This window comes from Urtica dioica, chromosome 6 (assembly GCF_054948205.1).
Source record: "Urtica dioica subsp. dioica isolate 48M chromosome 6, U.dioica_male_clone48M_v1_H2, whole genome shotgun sequence".
NCBI lineage: Eukaryota > Viridiplantae > Streptophyta > Magnoliopsida > Rosales > Urticaceae > Urtica > Urtica dioica.
This window is the reverse complement of record NC_142761.1, coordinates 39661112-39678532: the sequence shown is the minus strand read 5'-3', so window position 1 is coordinate 39678532 and position 17421 is coordinate 39661112. Positions and strand designations below refer to the sequence as shown.

Sequence of the window (17421 nt, the reverse complement as noted above, 5' to 3'; positions counted from 1 at the left end):
GGATTTCATCCCGATAGTGTTGGGCATCGTCGGTCTTGCAGATGGCAACCCGGAGCCGTTTAGAATAGTAATTGCGCCTATGCCACAACAAAGCAATGGGTAAGATCTCTTCTCATATTTGATTGTCATGTTATATTTTGATGCATATTTAATACGAGTAAGCAACAATGAACAGGGGAGACTGTGGCATGTTTTGCGTAAAGGCCACCAAATTTATGATCCATGGGATTCCGGTCACTAGTTTGCATCAAGACAATATGTCCATGTACAGAAAGAAGATGGCAACCGAGTTGTACAAGCACGGGGCAATAAAGATCGCAAACAATGTTGAGTCGGACGAAGAAAATTGAAAGTAGGGGAAGTGATTAGCGATCCAAATATTATAAATAGGGTGAAGTGTATTTTTTTGGAATATCTTTTTGATGGCGGTGTGACTCTTAATTCTCCTTTTTAGAATTTGTGTGACAAGGTCGTCACGAAGACATGGTCTATGTTTTATACGTACCTATAGGGGCCAATAAATTATTAAATATGTAACTCTATACTCTTTTGGATGTGATTATATTAAATAGGGTAAACTAGCAATTTAGCCATTTTGAAACATGGTTTTTGGAATCTAGCCAACGTTTGGTAAATTTTGCAATCTAGCCATTTACTGAAATTTACGGATATAAAATACCTAATTTACCATTTTTCTTATACTTACTTGATCAAAACACTAGCCCACGTTTGACCGGTTTGGATTGTATACAGCCAATTAATTTTAGATTTTTTCGCAATATAATTGGATATTTAGCTAATTTAATAAAAGATTCGGTGATGTAATTAAAAGAGAAAATTTAATACAATAAATGCACAAAACATTTACCATAATTAACAGAAATTAACAAATCAACGGAGATTAACAAAAATTTAAAAACATTTAAACTGTATTTGCTTACACGGCTATAATTTCAGCAATTTAATTTCAGCTTTTTGAATTCATAATATGAGATTCGGTGATGTAATTAAAAGGGGAATGAAATATTTATTTGATTGAATAAGTCAAACAAGATAATGAATACACGTAATTATGATAAAATCCCGTTCAAAATTAGAAAATAAAATTGGAAAACAAAAATACCGTATTAAATGCGTATTAAAGGAAAGGAAAGAAATCGGCTCTACCTGCACATATGTAAATTTACCATAATTAACAGAAATTAACAAAGCAACGGAGATTAACAAAAATTTACGAAAATTTACACTGTATTTGCTTACACGGCTATAATGTTCATTAAAGAAAAAAACGCTCAATAACCAACTTTGTCAAGTATAGAATTTTTTTTAAAATTCGAAATATAAACCAAATATAACAAATTCGGCTACAAAATCAAGTTTTAAAACCTGGGCTAGTATTTTTGAAACCAAACCAAGGTTAATATAGTAAATACCATCTTACATAAATATGACACGTCATCAAATTTGGCCAGATTCGAAAATTAAACGAAACGTTGGCTAGATTACAATTGCAACGTTTGATGTGGCTTAGATCAACTATTTTTTCTATTAAATACTATTCATATGATTTCATAACAACGCCAAATAGATTCTTGATGTCACTTAATTGGTACACACTTCGTGACTTCTCTGTCACGAAAAATGAGGATTTCGTGACTTCTCTGTCACGAAAAATGAGGATTTCGTCACATTCATGTCACGGAAAACGAGGATTTTGTGACGTTCCTATCACGAAAAACGAGGATTTCGTGACGTCCATGTCACGAAAAATGAGGATTTCGTGACGTTCATGTCATGAAACAAAACTCTTCAAGTCATGAAACGGTACTTTGTCGTGACATCCCAGTCACGAAATTGGAACCTTTGATGGAATTTAATGAGAAACCACTTTTTTTCTTCATTAAATACGTCGTAGGGGATCAATGGTTGTTACAAATATGAAAATAAGAAAATTTGAGAAAAATAAATGGTAAGCGAGTTCTACTTACCTAGAATATCAAGAAAATTTGAGAAAAATAAATGGTAAGTGAGTTCTACTTACCTAGAACATCTTGAGGAACTAACGTGATTTGTACTGTGAAGTGTGACATACATTCATTTGTCCCATTTTATCATTTCAAAAGGACAGAATTCAAAGTGTTGTTAATAAAATGTCACGAACAATGAGTATAACGAGTCTATCCTGAACTCCAGCCTTTAATTGTATAAATTTAAATTTAGTGCTCCACCTATCACGACTCTCCCGATAGCCTAGACAGTTGCTATGTGGCTTCCTCTAGGTAACGGGTTCGAAGGTCGTACCGTACTTAAGTTAAACAACTACAAAATAATAAAATGAGGTATTGTAAAATACCTCTTTTTTAATTTTTATATTTATCATTCGTACCTGTCACGAAATATTGGGATTTCATGACATTCCTATCACGAAACAAAACTCTTCAAGTCACGAAACAGTACTATTTCGTGACTTCTATATCACGATATTAGGATTCCGTGACATTCCTGTCACGAAACAAAACTCTTCAAGTCACGAAACAGTACTATTTCGTGACTTCTATGTCACGATATTCCGGGATTTTGTGACATTCCTGTCACAAAACAAAACTCTTCAAGTCACGAAACAGTACTATTTTGTGACCTCTGTGTCACGATATTCCGGAATTTTGTGACTTATATGTCACGAAAAATGAGGATTTCGTGACATTCATGTCACGAAAAAAAAGTTCATACCAAACATAAGTACATCAATAAAAAGTCTTAAGCATATGAAATAGGAGGAGAATTATACAAATAGTTTTAAAACATGTGATATCGTCTAAACATTAAATCATTGCAGAAAGCATTGTAAATATTGAGTACCTCATCTCGAACTACATTTTATTTCTTTCCGTCCACCCCCTTTTGGCAAGCCGGCAAATCTTTATGGTCTTCGACAATAGCTCCCTTTGCTTTCAAAAATTCCTCCCAATTCTCGCCGAATATTTCAAGAAGAACGGAGTTATCCATCAAAAACGGAGTATTGTAATCCTCACCTGCATGCATCTCTACGTACTCGTTGAATTCAGCGTCGCTCATGTCATGACGCTTGTTAAATTTCCTGGGAGGGCGTGAACATAGAATCAAGTAGTATCTCGCGGTCGAGTTTGCACTTCCTGAAGGCATCTCCGACGTCTCATTCACCGTCGACACCTCTTTACTCGAATCGCTTCCCTTCGTCGTTGGATCTTTAGCGTCCATTTCAACGTTAGACTCTTTCGAACAATATTATGAGTTTGATATGAGGTAAATATCAAAGGTCGGATAAATATGAGGATTCCTTACCTAACTTTTGTAGTAAGTAAATGCTCCAATAAATATTCTTACCTAACTTCCTAAGTTGGTTGTTCAGAAATTTAATTGCTAGTAATGCCATTTATTGCTATTTTTCGCAGTAGATGCTATTAAATATCCATATCCCAATTACCAACTCGGTCAAACCAACGAAAGATATCTTTCACGTAAATGGCGCGGACTTCGTGACTTCTATGTCACAAACTTTCGGGAATTCGTGACATCGCTGTCACGGAAAAATTGGATGTCGTGACTTCTATGTCAAGAAAAATGAGGATTTCATGACTTCTCTGTCACGGAAAAATTGGATGTCGTGACTTCTATGTCACAAAAAATTGGGATTTCGTGACTTCTCTGTCACTAAAAAAATAGATTTCGTGACTTTTACGTCACGTAAATATGGGATTTCGTGACTTCTACACGGATTGTTTAATGGGACTAAAACGTCACGAATGAGAAATATAAAAATTCATAACAAACATAACAAACTAAATAAGAAATAAAGTAAAGTACAACTCCAAATTGGTACATCAAATAAAAATTCTAAAAAAAAAGAACATCGAACTCATGTTCGGGGTCGGCTATGGTGGGTCGAGATCGCGTTGCGACATGTGGCTCGATTATGTCCTACTCCACCACACCGACTGCATTTATTCCTTCTATCCTCATCCCCTTCCCATTGAGAGGGTATTCTTTTATTTTTCGGTCTTCCGGCGGCACGAGCCGCAACATGAGGTGGATTTACTATTTTTTGCGTGACTTCCTCTGGAAAATTCCACGACTCCTCGCTGCCAATTGGATGAATTACACCTGCATAACAACTTCTCCAATATTCGGTGGTGTAGTAATTTGATATGTACTTCTCAACTGCGAAGTTTTGAAAACCGCAAGCCACAATGTCGTGGGGACAGATAAAGTTGTCTGTTTGAAAGACACGGCAACTACATGTCTTCTCTCTCAAATTTACAGCCCACATTTGCCTCTCTCTATCAACGACTTCAAACTCGTACACCGATGATGGATGCACCTGTTCCACACCCAATACCATTTTGTTTACGGCTTATAATAATAATAATTTCTGGGAAATACTTCGATAACAAGTTTTCGTGACCAAAAAAGGTAGTCACGAAATCCTGTTCAGTACATATAACGTTGTCACGAAAAACTGGACATATTAAACAACATATTGTAAAAAAAATTAAAATTGAATGCCTAACACGTACCCCCATTCCAGTAGATTTAGCGTGGTATTCTTCAAGTTTTTTATTCGCGTCAACGCAAAGGATCGTCAACGTTCCCAACGCTTTTTCTCTACGTTCGTAAAACCATTTACTCATTCTCTCCCGGAGAAAATCAAATAGCTTGGCAATAGGGAACTTTCTCAGTTTGACATTCATTGCATTCAGCGACTCGGCATTGTTTGATGTCATTATTGAGTACCTCTTCTCCGTGTAGAAACTACGAGTCCATTTTTCGTGGCCTACGTCATTCTGAAGATACGCTCGGACTCTTGGATCTTCCTCATCTATCATAAGCATATACTTTTCAAACTCTGCATACTTGTATGCCTTTGCTGCAGCATAGAACGTCCGATTCACCTCTTCTGATAGACCTTTGATTTGGTTCTTCACGTTCTTCAACAGATGAAACATGCAATAACCATGGTCTGAGTTAGTGAAAACCTTTTTCACACTGTTAATGATTCTCGCGTTCCTGTCAGACACTATGACCTGATGTGACCTCTCCCCGATTGCTTCATTTAACCTTGTCAAGAAGTAAACCCACGATTCAGTAGATTCTGAATCACCAGCGCCGAATGCGAGGGGGTAAACTTGTTCATTCGCATCCATACCATATGCTGAATATAGTAACTCTTCAAAAAAGTGCTTTCGATGATAACTACGGACCGCAGATACTTCCACCCCCTTTTCCAAGCACTAAGCGACATGAAGAAGTATTTGAAACAGTGGGATCGAGGAGTTGTGACAAGGTCGAATGACGAACCTGGATTGTTAGTCGACCACATGTACATAAATTTAGGCAGAGATCTATACGATGCATCATCGGTGCCAAACAATGATGATAGTGCCACCTGTCTTGACCTCCATGCTTTTTTGTAGGACATGTCCACTCCAAAATCTTGTTGCATGTAGGACATGATTTCTTTGGGTTTGCATGGTGAACATGATGGATCGATGTACCTGTGTTTCATAGTCTCGCCTACAAATGTGGACGTAGCCTGAGGATGTTCTCCTTGTCTGAATTGTGTAGCACACGTGTGCTCAGAATCATACCTGCAAGAATGTATGAGCAATGTTAATTTCGGGTGATCACGATAATATCAATGTAGAAATAAGTAATAACTTACCTCATCACTTCAAAGATCTCGGATGTAGTCTTTTTTACTCCACGAACAGACCATGCGCATGAGTCATCTCGACAAACAACATGTATATACCGTTTGTTAGAAGTCTTCGTCTTGAACGTAAAATGTTTGGTGATTGCTAACATGCATAAATGTTTCTTCAGAGTTGCTTTGTTGGCATACAATCCTCCTTTGACTAGTCTCAGCGGAGAATGAATATCCGACACATCAAGGTCAGGATGCATATTTTGGTTATCCGTGGAAGGCGTATCGCATTGACTCGTTCTCCTCGTTCTAGAGCAAGGCGTACTAAACCGTTTTGGAGTGCCTGAGCGCGGAGGGGTCTTCCATGTTCAGTTGTGCTGGTTGACCGGTGTTCGGAGTTGAACCAACGCCTGAGTCCAAAACCAACGGCTCTTGCTTCAATCGCTCAATATCTACTACCAAACTAAGTTTGGATCTGTCCGGTTTCTCCTTCCGAAGATGCAAGTAACATTTTAAACTTAGGTCGGAGTCAATACTTACTGGGGGTACCGACCCTTCTGTCTCATAAGAAACACGGAGGACTTGATTTTTAGGTGAGCGATTAAGCGTGACATACAACAACTGCATAAACTCCTCGTACGTTGCTTTTGGAGGTATTATGATTCCCACTGCACACCCAGGGTCAGCGTCGTATCGTTCATGTTTCACTCATCTACCGCTATGCTTGATGAAGGTATGAATGTCTTTCATTACTGCAAATAGTGGAGATAAAGTCACATTAAATTATTTTCTCATAAAAATTTATTATATGCCCAGATATATACTAAGCTCTTGAATCCATATTATATAATGTCGTTCATGTTTTGTGACTATGTTGTCATCGCAGACTTTGGTTTCGTGACTATGGTGTCACGAAATAATTTCGTTTTGTGACTATATTGTCACCAGGGCCGGCCCTGACCTAAGGCGGGCAAGGCTTGTGCCTTGGGCCCCCAATTGAGTTGGGCCCAAAAAAAAATTTATTTTACACTTTTTGCCTATTTTTAAGAAAATTTACATTTTTTACCCTAAAAATTTACACTTTTGACCCATTTTATAAAAATTTACATTTTTTACCCTGAAAATTTAAATTTTTATTAGTATTATAGGGCCCTAAAATATCGAATCGCCTAGAGTCCCCGGTGAGTTTGGGCGGGCCCTGATTGTCACGAAATATGGAGTCATGCTGAAGCTTTCGTGACTATTGGTGTCACGAAATAATTTAGTTTTGTGACAATTGTGTCACGAAATAATTTCGTTTTGTGACTATATTGTCACGAAATATGGAGTCATGCAGAAGCTTTCGTGACTATGGGTGTCAGAAATAATTTAGTTTCGTGACAGTCACGAAATAATTTCATTTTGTGACTATATTGTCACGAAATATGGAGTCATGCTGAAGCTTTCGTGACAACGTTGGTCACAAACACTGTAACGAAATGACTATGTATGAGGGAGCTTACCGGAATAAAGAGCGAAAAGAGTGTCAATGTGGGAGCTTGCTGCGCCGGAACGGGCAGAGAAAGACGGCGGCGAAGGTGGGTGGCCTTGGAAGACGAGGGACGGCGCGAACTAAGAGAGAGAGGAGGGATGGCCGTCAAGTTAAAGAGAGAGGGGGGACGCCGACTGAGATCCAGACACCCGGACGACAATGAGACACGACGCCAATGCAGGAGATGCGACGGAGACAATGGAGGAGATGAAACAAGTGCAATGGATGAGATGAAACCGATAATAAATGAAAGAAAAGAAAGAAGGAGAGATGAGAGTAGGGTTTAGTTTTTAGGATTCTTTACAAAAAAAAATAAATAGAAAATAAATAAGGGTATAATGGTAATTACATAAATAGAAATAAATGAAGATGTCCTATTGCTGACCTTTAAAAAAAAAAGTCCAAAAAAGTCATTTGGACATTTTTTACTCCTAGTTTTGGAAAACTCCCTACAAAATAGCCATTTGAAACTTATTGATTAGTAAAATAACCAAGATTTCAACTTTTCATCAAAGTAACCAAATTTACGTTTTCAAATTTTTTTTTTATAGCCAAGATTAAAATTTTTTACGATTACTATAAACAATTTATCACTTTAAAAAAACATAATCTTGGAGTAAAAAAAAAATTTTAAAACCAAAATACTGCACATTTTGGCTATTTTCAAATTCATAATTATAAATGAGCTATTTAACTACATCACCCTTTATTTAAAGCAAAAATGAAAGTTTAAAATATGCAATTAAAATGTATTACGTTATAATCTGGATAAAATTATTAAAATTAAAGATGAAATATTTGACATCATTTTTACACCAAACATAAATTTAGTGCCAACACTATTTAGATTTTTTTTTTAGTCCAAATGTTTTATTATGGAGAACCAAAACTCGTTTTGAAGTTTTTTTGGAGACCCGCCTAAGCTTTTAACAAAGTCAAAGTTTTCGGTCATACAGACTGTAGAATTTCTAATTTATGGAAAGGGAATAGATAATAAGTTAAAAAAATAAAAAATAAAAAGCAGGGAAAAAGCAACTGAAGTTGTTATATCTATAGGCACTTTTCTCGGCACACGTCTTCGATCAATTCATATTTTGCATTGTTTGACCTAATCGAGGAAACACTCAAACATGACTTTACCAATAATAACGCCAAATGCAGAGGAAAATATTAGCTGGCAGAAGTTACAAGCACAGTAAACTATACATTTTATTGGGTAGAATTTAAATTAAAATATTACAAACCTTGAGATTATACACTTGTAGAGCCGATTTTTGTTTCATGTTGACAAACAATTTAAGTCCAAACCATCTCAGCTAGCATTATTTGCCACCATCTATACAAGATTCAATATAATGTGAGAACCAACCTCGGCGCCGATTCCACTTGTTTGATTATATTCATTTGGATTCGGCTCAGAGCCGAGCAGAACCGGCATTCGATGATGCCCTACACGTTGCCTCGACAGCCAAAGTCTTGACAATCCTCCGACAGGGATCTCCGAACACAGCATTTGAAACCGCAACAGAACAGCTGTTTCTTCCAACACAAGCCTGCATATCCGCGAAAATATTCGTCAGACTCGCAATATTACCCAGAGAGAGAGAGAGTCTCTCTCTCTCGAAAAAAGGCCATTCTGGTAGTAAAATTATTAGTGTTTTTATTCAACTAGTGTCCTATCGATGACCACCCACTTATTCGCGAGTCCATGCAAAATGCTCACGAATTTAACTTTCACCGGCAAAATAACTTACGGAACAAGGAATAAAAAACAGAAGGCGTTAATTATAATCAAATCCATAGTACCTCTGAAACAAGGGCCGACGAGTTTGAGGCGTGACAACGGCCTTGAGAAAACTTCTGGCAGCTACCTTGAGGAGTTCCATAGCTCGCAAATTCTATGGAGGCGATTGTATAACCTTCTTGACAGTGCAACCGAACTTCGGGCGTCAGATCGTCGTCGGAGAAGGAGGATCTTTTCCCATCAAAAGAATTCACGTTGGACCACTTTTCGAGAGGCGGGTAATGAGTCTCCGAGACTTGACTACATATCGTCCGAGACGCCCGTAAGTTGACAGAAATCTCGAGTGGGTTCCCTCCGATTTCCTCAGAGAGAACGAGTAAATTATCTGAATCTTTCAGCCAAGATCGCGGCACGTGATACCTGAGGATCAACAGGTAACTTGACATGAGCTTCAATTTTAATTTTTTTTTCCTGACAAGATCTTAGATCGAATTTTTGATTTTCAGAACTTATTCATATTTTCCTGTATAGTCTTATAAATTAAATAAAGGGTCCAGTAGATATATAGCCACATTTACATGTATGGTTTGCTATATAGTCAACCTTTAGTAAATATTCGGTAAATAGTCAATCTTTGTGTAATCAGTTGTAAATAACAGTTGTAAATAGTCGTAAATAATAGTGTAAATAGTTGTAACCATAATAAAGATTGATTATTTACCAAATATTTACAAAAGGTTGGCTAAATAGCAATCTAAAAGTGTAAATATGGCTAGTTTGCTACTTATTTGTTAAATAAATTACCAGATTTGAGTGGGTTTTCCGCAATTGGATTGACATTTATCCGAGTTGTAAGCCCCGCGATAGTCACAGACGCTTGAGCATCCATCTTTAGGGGCAACCAGATTCCAATATCTACCGATATGGTGGCCATTGACCCAAGCCTGACCCTTTCCCATGCTCCCCAGATCTAAAGCAACTGGATCTTTGCCAGTCGGGGAATCAAAATATGTCTGCATGAATTAGGAAGTAAAAAAAATGAGAGCCGGGACTGGATAGTGTCAATTGTAAAATAAATTCCATAAGAGAGAAGAAGAAATCCGAAATCAACTCTTAAATTTCTGTTATATATACCTTGTACCATGTAAATATCTGAGGATCGGAGCCTGGGGTTAATTCAGTCCAGCCCGCCTTATCATTTTCTTCTGCCGTGTAAATTTTCAAAAATTCTCCCTTGAGCCCTACCTGGGTAAGATAGGAAATTCAGAACTATCTTCACAAAACGCACCTCATATAAAACTCAAATTTGTCTATAAAATACAGGAATGATTAAATACTGCTAAAAAACATGGCATAAAAAAACGAGGATTCTTGAATTTCTAGTACACGTAAAAAATTTAATCACTGGGGAAAGAGCAATGAGGAGAATCGCAAATGAGATTACAATGGCCATATTTTTTATGCACGGTAAAAAAAAACATGCAAAATCAGAGGGAAAATATAATGGATTATGTACCTGGTAAGTCCATGAAACCTTTGAAAGGTCAATATCCCCATTTCTAAATCCAGTCAGTTGAACTTTTCCTCTAAACCCTGCTCCGTCTCTCTCCATAAAAGCACCATAATTCTGTATTGTATCATCGCCATATATATATGAGAATTTTTCTACACTGAATATATATGAGAATTTTTCTACACTGAATATATATGAGAATTTTTCTACACTGAATATATATGAGAATGTTTCTACACTGAAATATATATGAGAATGTTTCTGCAAGAAATTTGAACGCCGACCAGTCTACCTGCAAGCCAACTGTTTGAGACAAAAGCACTATATCATTGTACCCTTGGACAAACTGAACAGGTTGAAGGACCTTGACCCATTGACCAATTACGCTGCCTTCAGAAAGTCGCAACAATATCAGTGACCATAGAAAAAAACTACGGATTTTAACAGAACCTCTTTATATGATTCTGTGTCTAATATAATACAATATAAACCTTTTGTTAGTTACCTGTAAGCTGTCCGTTAACAAATACACGCAAAACATCACGCATGCTATCGATTTTGACTGCTGGACTAGTCCTTCTCTCCTTCCAAAATGAGATATCATCATCTGTAACGTATATTCTACATTCCAAAAGAGCATTGAATCATATTAGGACTTACTAGATTTCTAGAGGAGAAGCGGATATCTCTGATCAAAGAGTTTAAATGATTAGATACAAGAACGAAAAAATATAGAGAAGTTTTAAGATCCCAATTTTTTTAGTGCTGATTTACATTCGGTGACGAATTCTCCAACCAAGGAAAAGATTCAGTTACCATTTTTATTTTACTCAACTAAATATGTCAAGAGCCCAGAAACTGAAATCAAATCTTCATAAGCAAAATATATCTTTAATTTGAGTTATATCACATAACCGGTAAATTCTCAGAACGATGAGAAGTTTGTTGATGAACCATAGACTCATTAGGAATAAACGGTATGTTCTGTACCCGAAAGCTGCGAAATGGACTAAAATATTGCTGGAAAATTCACAGAAAGCGATAAGCAATTTATTCATTCGAGACTTGGAAATGAAAATGTGAAGTACTTGGTTTTGGAATGGTTTAGGCAGCATACATGCACTCAAGAACTGAAAGTCGGAAGTTCCGACTGAATTTGGCTTCTTTTTGACTGCTAAATGAAAACAAAAATAGCTAAACTGTACCCAGCTATTGAATAGCACAAGGAGTTTGATCATCTCTGGATTTCCTAAGTAATCCCTTTCAAATTTCTTACCAAACAAGAAAATGAAACAGGCAAATGAGCCAAGACCTAAGAGGTTAGGTCGGCTAAAATTAATAGCATGTTGGGTATCATTTTGACAAGCGTGAGACATAAAAGTGATTTTAATGCCGTAATTATATTATATCGCAACGGCAGTAGTTTACCTTGTTATGTGCCAAAGATAATCAGAGTCATCCTTTGTCACATTTAAATGCTCTAATATACCCTGTACAGTAAAATTATTTGGATCCCAAAGACCAATCGGCTCTTTAACAGTCATCCAGGACTTTGCATCACGGAAACCAATTTTATTTCTTGCAGTTTGTGTTTTGAGATAGATATCTGAAGAATCTGAAGAGAGAGGCGAATCCAGCTCTACCGATTTTATGGAAGTTTGTGCTCCAACCTGCATTAGAAAAAATAGATAATATAATATACTTAATCAAAGAATCAGAAGAAAAATACAGATACAAAAACAATGCATCGTCCAAGAAATGAATGACACTGAAGACTTTTAGCGATATCAAGACAGATGATCTCGCAGTATAGCCTAAAAAATATTATAGAAAATGAGAATTGATATAAGAGCTTTGCACTATGTATAATGAACGTTCTCTAAGCATTAATGTTCAGAAACACAGCTAGGTGCTTCACATATTATGTTACAAAGAAGAATCAAAAGCGAAGACCAAAAAGAAAAACATACCTTAGCAGAGTTGAAGACTACGGTCTCACAATCTGGAAGAATACTAACTGACCAAGGTGGTAAAGTGTATTTTTGACCAAAGAGTGTTACAGTAGCAGAGCTATGTTCATCGATATTTGCAAGAAACGCAGAGCATATGTTATTACTTTCGTGTATGCTGATGTTTACGGCTCCAGTGTTTGCATTTTTGAGGTACAGATGAGCCTGCAAATAAACAGTCAGGATTAATAAGTTATCTTTTTCTTTCTCTTTTCTTACATGAACACTTTTTCTAGCCTTTTGGTCAGAAATTTAAGCCCGATTCACTTGTATCTTGCAACTCAAAGTATCTAAACAGTTTTCTCTATATTATTTGTGCTAGATCAATTCAACATACGTATCAAGTTGACCGCATAAACAAAAACTCACGATAAAAAAAACCCGTATAAAATAAGGGATGCACGAACCTCCTGTTTTGGTCCCAATTTGATATACTGAGGTGAATCGGCAGCAACCAGAGCAGGCTCGCAAAGCTTTATAGCAGTATGCAGATCCTTCAGATGCCCCCACTTTGGCTCACTCAGTAAACCTATTGCGAGAGACAAGCTTAATAACTTTGTAATACTACTAAGCTTTCAGTTTTTTTTTTTACACCGAATTAACCACCATGTATGCTTTCAAAGAACGTTATCCGGATAGAGAACATGAAATGACTAGTGTAGCTTCTCTTGATTAGACATACTACTCACCATATTCATCAATCGGTGCATCATAGTCATAGCTAGTAATGAGGAATGGACCACCAGAAGTCCGGCCAAAGTTTGTTCCCCCAAAGTACTAGAAAAACAAAGAAGATTTGTCAAATAGTTATACAAGTATTGGATCCTTGGTGAGAAAGATAATATTTAATTATGCGGTTAGCAATTTTGACAATATATTAGACTCACTTGCATTGAAATTACTGCCATATGTTATCATTTTCTTTATTCTAACTATATTTGCTAAAATATTGGAACCATGACAATTGATTTTCTTGCAGTCAGACCATATAATAGTTCTGGAAACTCCCTCCGCGTTGATAAAAACGGGCAACTGCAAATGCAAGATCTTCAGCAGGTCTGTGAGGTAATCTTCCACCCCATGATGTAAACCTTCATAAACATAAAATGATTTTTTTTTTCCTTGTCACTTCAAAAGCAACAGCACTAGTGTCTGTTGTACATGTTGGAATGTGAAGAAGTGACAATACAATTGATTTACAAAACAGTTGCAATGAAACATCCATTGCTTTGAAATAAATAATAAATAAAAATCCTGCTAAAAATATAAGCTAAAAAGGTAGGTTCAAACAGTTGACACATTACCATCCATCCCAATTCTCAGTCCATATTGTTGGTTTGTTTTCGGAATTTGGTTTGTAACCATCACAATAGTATCCATTGCATGCATCTATCTGAAATATGAAGTGTTAAATAACGAAACGAAATTTAAGATTTGCTAGCGTTTTTATACAGTTTAGATTCATCGAGTAAACTCTTACGATTCCATCAGGAGCATCAGTCTGCTTGCACATCACCCATGGGACGCCAGTATCAAGATCTAAAGCCATCTTCGCAGCCCATTTCACATAATCCTTTCCTTTCTGCCCAAAAGAACCCTCGATATTTCCATATTCGTTTTCAATCTGAATAGAATACAATAAAAAAAAAATTAATGCATATATGAATTGATATATATATATATATATATGCAGTTATCATTGGTATAATGCAACTATTGAATGTGCATCCTACATAACCAAGTAAGCTGAGAAAGAAAATAAAATGCTTTATCAACCACCTTATTCTTGATTAAACACAACCTAGAATTCTGTTCCTACTTAAATCATCGCTTTAAATCAAATTAAAAAAAATAGAATTGTATCGATTCCTATTCACAACATTCCTCACAACCCTAACGACATCTAGTTTCATGTTGATGAAAGAATAATAATAATTGATATACAATGATCAAATTAAACTGCTCACAACCTGCAACATAATGACAGGGCCGCCTTGCCATGAGAACAGCATGGCCTCGCGCATCAAATCTACAATTTTTTTAACAAATCGCTGCATCTCACTCTACAAGAGAAAAAAAAAAAAAAAGCAACACACATATATTAGTGAAAACACCCACTTTACGTTTAAACGTGGTTAAAACTTGAAACAAAAAAAAAATGAGTGAATCGCAAACATGTAGTACTTGCAGAAATGGAGGGGAAATGATTTTAATATCCATGGAATAGAATTAACGCTAGATTGCTTACCCAAGTAGAAATGCAAGATTCATAAAAAAACAGAAAGAAAAAAGTTAATTAAAAAAAACCAAACAATTGGTATCAGAATGAAGATTACATTTTATCAGATATATCCAAATCACGCTGCCTCATATACTCGAACGCCGGTTTCAACTTATAGAGAATCTTGGAAATATGCATAGAAACAAAATATACCTTGAAAGGATCATTGTCTGTTCTAAGCTCTATACCAGGGATGTCACGCAACCACACAGGGAAACCTCTGGGGAAAAAAAAATAAAAAAAAATAAAAAAATAAAAAAAATCAGCTATAAGCAAAAGAATTTTTTTATTATTAACATTTACCAAAAAAAAAAAAAAAAAATTCAAGCTACCAAAAAAAAAGACCAAAGGAACAATCAATGATATTCTTCAGAGAGCATGAAACAAAAATTTAGAACGTTAATATACCATAAAGCATATGTCACAACTTACATCTTTTTCCATCCAGACCTTAGCCCTTCTTCTGATAATAAATCAAAAGCAAGAGAAGCATTTTTACATCTTAAAAACCCTTTAATATTTCAACATGCATTATTATAACCATGAGATGAAAAACATTGAAACTAAAAAGATTCAGTTCCAGGAAACACATGTTTGGTGGCAAGGACGATCACGATAAGCTAAAGAAAACGCTAGTACAAAGATTCAATCTGTTTTGAGAAAGCTTATTCCTCGGTAAAAAAAAATATAAACATACCCGAAATTCCACTCAGCACACACATACGGACCAATGCGAAGATGGAGATAGAGGCCGCTGGATCCCACAGCCTTGACGAACTTGACTAGATCGTACCTTCCCTCGAAGTTATACTAATTAAACCCAGTTAATTATTAAGTTAATGACATTGGGCACAATAATAGTAGTTCACATTAAAAAACAATGTAGAAGCTTGATCTCAAAAGACTCAGCTAAATGAGTTAGTATCACCTGTCCTCTCACAGGCTCGTGCCCGTTCCAGAACACATAAGTCTGGATCACATTTGCTCCGCCATCCTTGCTCTTTTCGATCAAATCAGGCCACATCTGATGCAAAGACAGTCTTCTTGTTTCAGAAACATCCCCAAAAAGAGAAGAAGAAAAATAAATTTTCTTCGGATTCATTAACTTCCTTTTCTTCTTCTTTCAATAACTCTTCTATTGAAAGAAATGGATGCCTAAATCAGAAAATTGAATAAAGTAAAACTATATGGGCTTTTCTCAGGTAGATCGAACTTAAAGGCACTACTTTCAGTTTAATTGTACTCTTAACACTCTCATGAAATTCATCGACTCTGATAAACAAGTTAACGAATCAACAGCGACTTAAACTATTACATTTTACTTGTAGGTCAAGCAACTAAAACACAGCGAAATCTTCGAATAAAATTCACACACAAAAAAAAAAAAGCATTATCCAAGAGAAAAATTAAATATCTCTTTCAGTTCATCACGAAAGCAATACGTAACAAAGCACATCGTAATCTCCGGTACTAATTCATATCCAGGCCGATATTCACGGAAGCCAAACGAACCTCTGGAGTTGCGCGAGGGTAATGAATTCCGGCGGAGATGAGCATCCTGCGGCGGCCGGCGAGTATGATTGCTCTGTGGTCGTAGCTTACGTTGAAGGGCTCGAAGAACGGCGAGTCCGCGGCGGAGCCGAGAGAAAGGGAGAGGCAGAGAATCGCCACCGGCCATGGGAGTAAAACCCGAGGTCGGTTCTGCTTGGCTTCCATAGAGTGGCGTGTAAGATTAGGGATTACAATTAGTTAGGTGTTTGATTATTTTTATCGAAATTACGTGACATCGTTATCGGATAATTTTTTTTTTTTTTCGGAGGTAAAGGGAAAATATTGAGAAGTTCTAAAATAAAATAAAAAATCTGAGTTCTATATTTTTTATTTTCAGAAAAATTTACCTTTTTTATAAAAAAAAATTATAGGAAACTAAAACTAAGTTACATAAAATGTTAAAATTGCATTCTTGCCATCGTACAAGGTCAAACAACATCGTTGACGTTGTAAATTTTAAATTTTTTTTTTTTTTTTGCCGAGAATTAGGTGAATTATTTTCTCAATATATAGATAATCATTCTAAGAATTTAATATTAGATGTCTAAATTGGCCATATTACCTAGCTTTTCCGTAGAGATATTTGTGTCATTTTGATAAGATTTATCGGAGATTTTTATACTTTTTATTGGATATATTGTTTAAATAAATTTAAATAAAATGTGAGAAATTAATATTTATGTTTCTAAATTACATAACACATTCAAATAACAAAAAATTGGCCAGATAAGCCTTACAAACGGTGGCAATTGCGTTTTAGCCAACATTTGGTTAATTTTTTGTAAATAGCAATTGCGCCTACGTGGCAGGATATTAACTGTTTTTTTGTTACTTATTTGTCCTTACTCATTATATGCGGCAGTTTTTTTAAAATTAAAAAAAAAAAACTGAATAGGAAAGTAGTTATATAGGAAAGTAATCATGTAAATGACTCATTAAAATCGCATTAATTATGACGCTGGGTTTTTTTAAAATTTGGTATAAACTGAATTGAATAGCAGTTATTGTATTCCCGAAATATTTGGACTTGATTTGAGAAAATTTGCGAGCTTATTTACACGTTATCTGATGTTAATTGATTTGACAGGTTATTTACAATACAAATAAACTGT

The 17421-nt window shown here is 35.9% G+C and overlaps 2 protein-coding genes across 3 annotated transcripts; both read right to left on the bottom strand.

The window, feature by feature from the left end:
• Positions 1–3895: 3895 nt before the first annotated feature.
• On the bottom strand, positions 3896–6430 carry LOC149394072 (uncharacterized). The gene is made up of 5 exons (XM_089618253.1): positions 6397–6430; positions 6024–6348; positions 5335–5624; positions 4554–5188; positions 3896–4357 (listed from the first exon to the last, which is right to left on the bottom strand). The coding sequence occupies exons 1-5, from the start codon at positions 6428–6430 to the stop codon at positions 3896–3898; spliced, it is 1746 nt and encodes a 581-aa protein (XP_089474379.1).
• A 1806-nt stretch (positions 6431–8236) lies between these two features.
• On the bottom strand, positions 8237–16530 carry BGAL9 (beta galactosidase 9). 2 transcript variants are annotated; one of them, XM_089616662.1, is made up of 19 exons: positions 16271–16530; positions 15687–15782; positions 15456–15568; positions 14912–14978; positions 14448–14540; positions 13958–14101; positions 13782–13870; positions 13463–13568; positions 13167–13254; positions 12885–13006; positions 12439–12642; positions 11897–12138; positions 10974–11089; positions 10761–10858; positions 10472–10582; positions 10090–10200; positions 9760–9968; positions 9018–9375; positions 8237–8764 (listed from the first exon to the last, which is right to left on the bottom strand). In XM_089616662.1, exons 1-19 carry the CDS (start codon positions 16472–16474, stop codon positions 8627–8629), a joined length of 2709 nt encoding a protein of 902 aa, XP_089472788.1. In that variant the 5' UTR covers positions 16475–16530; the 3' UTR covers positions 8237–8626. The 2 variants fall into 2 exon arrangements, with proteins under 2 accessions (XP_089472788.1, XP_089472789.1); XM_089616663.1 differs by having other exon boundaries at positions 15687–15913; positions 16271–16385.
• Between the last annotated feature and the right edge of the window lie 891 nt (positions 16531–17421).

What these genes read in the sequence shown, in the direction of transcription:
- BGAL9 (XM_089616662.1), bottom strand. Translation starts at nt 16,474, where the DNA reads ATGGAAGCCAAGCAGAACCGACCTCGGGTTTTACTCCCATGGCCGGTG. An exon ending in TGTGCTGAGTGGAATTTCGG is followed by an intron (nt 14,979 to 15,455) that starts GTATGTTTATAT and finishes TTTTTTCCCCAG; the next exon opens with AGGTTTCCCTGTGTGGTTGC. An exon ending in CGTCGGCCCTTGTTTCAGAG is followed by an intron (nt 8,765 to 9,017) that starts GTACTATGGATT and finishes GCGGATATGCAG; the next exon opens with GCTTGTGTTGGAAGAAACAG.
- LOC149394072 (XM_089618253.1), bottom strand. Translation starts at nt 6,430, where the DNA reads ATGAAAGACATTCATACCTTCATCAAGCATAGCG. An exon ending in TACCTTCATCAAGCATAGCG is followed by an intron (nt 6,349 to 6,396) that starts GTAGATGAGTGA and finishes CTGGGTGTGCAG; the next exon opens with TGGGAATCATAATACCTCCA. An exon ending in CTAAATCTACTGGAATGGGG is followed by an intron (nt 4,358 to 4,553) that starts GTACGTGTTAGG and finishes GGTGTGGAACAG; the next exon opens with GTGCATCCATCATCGGTGTA.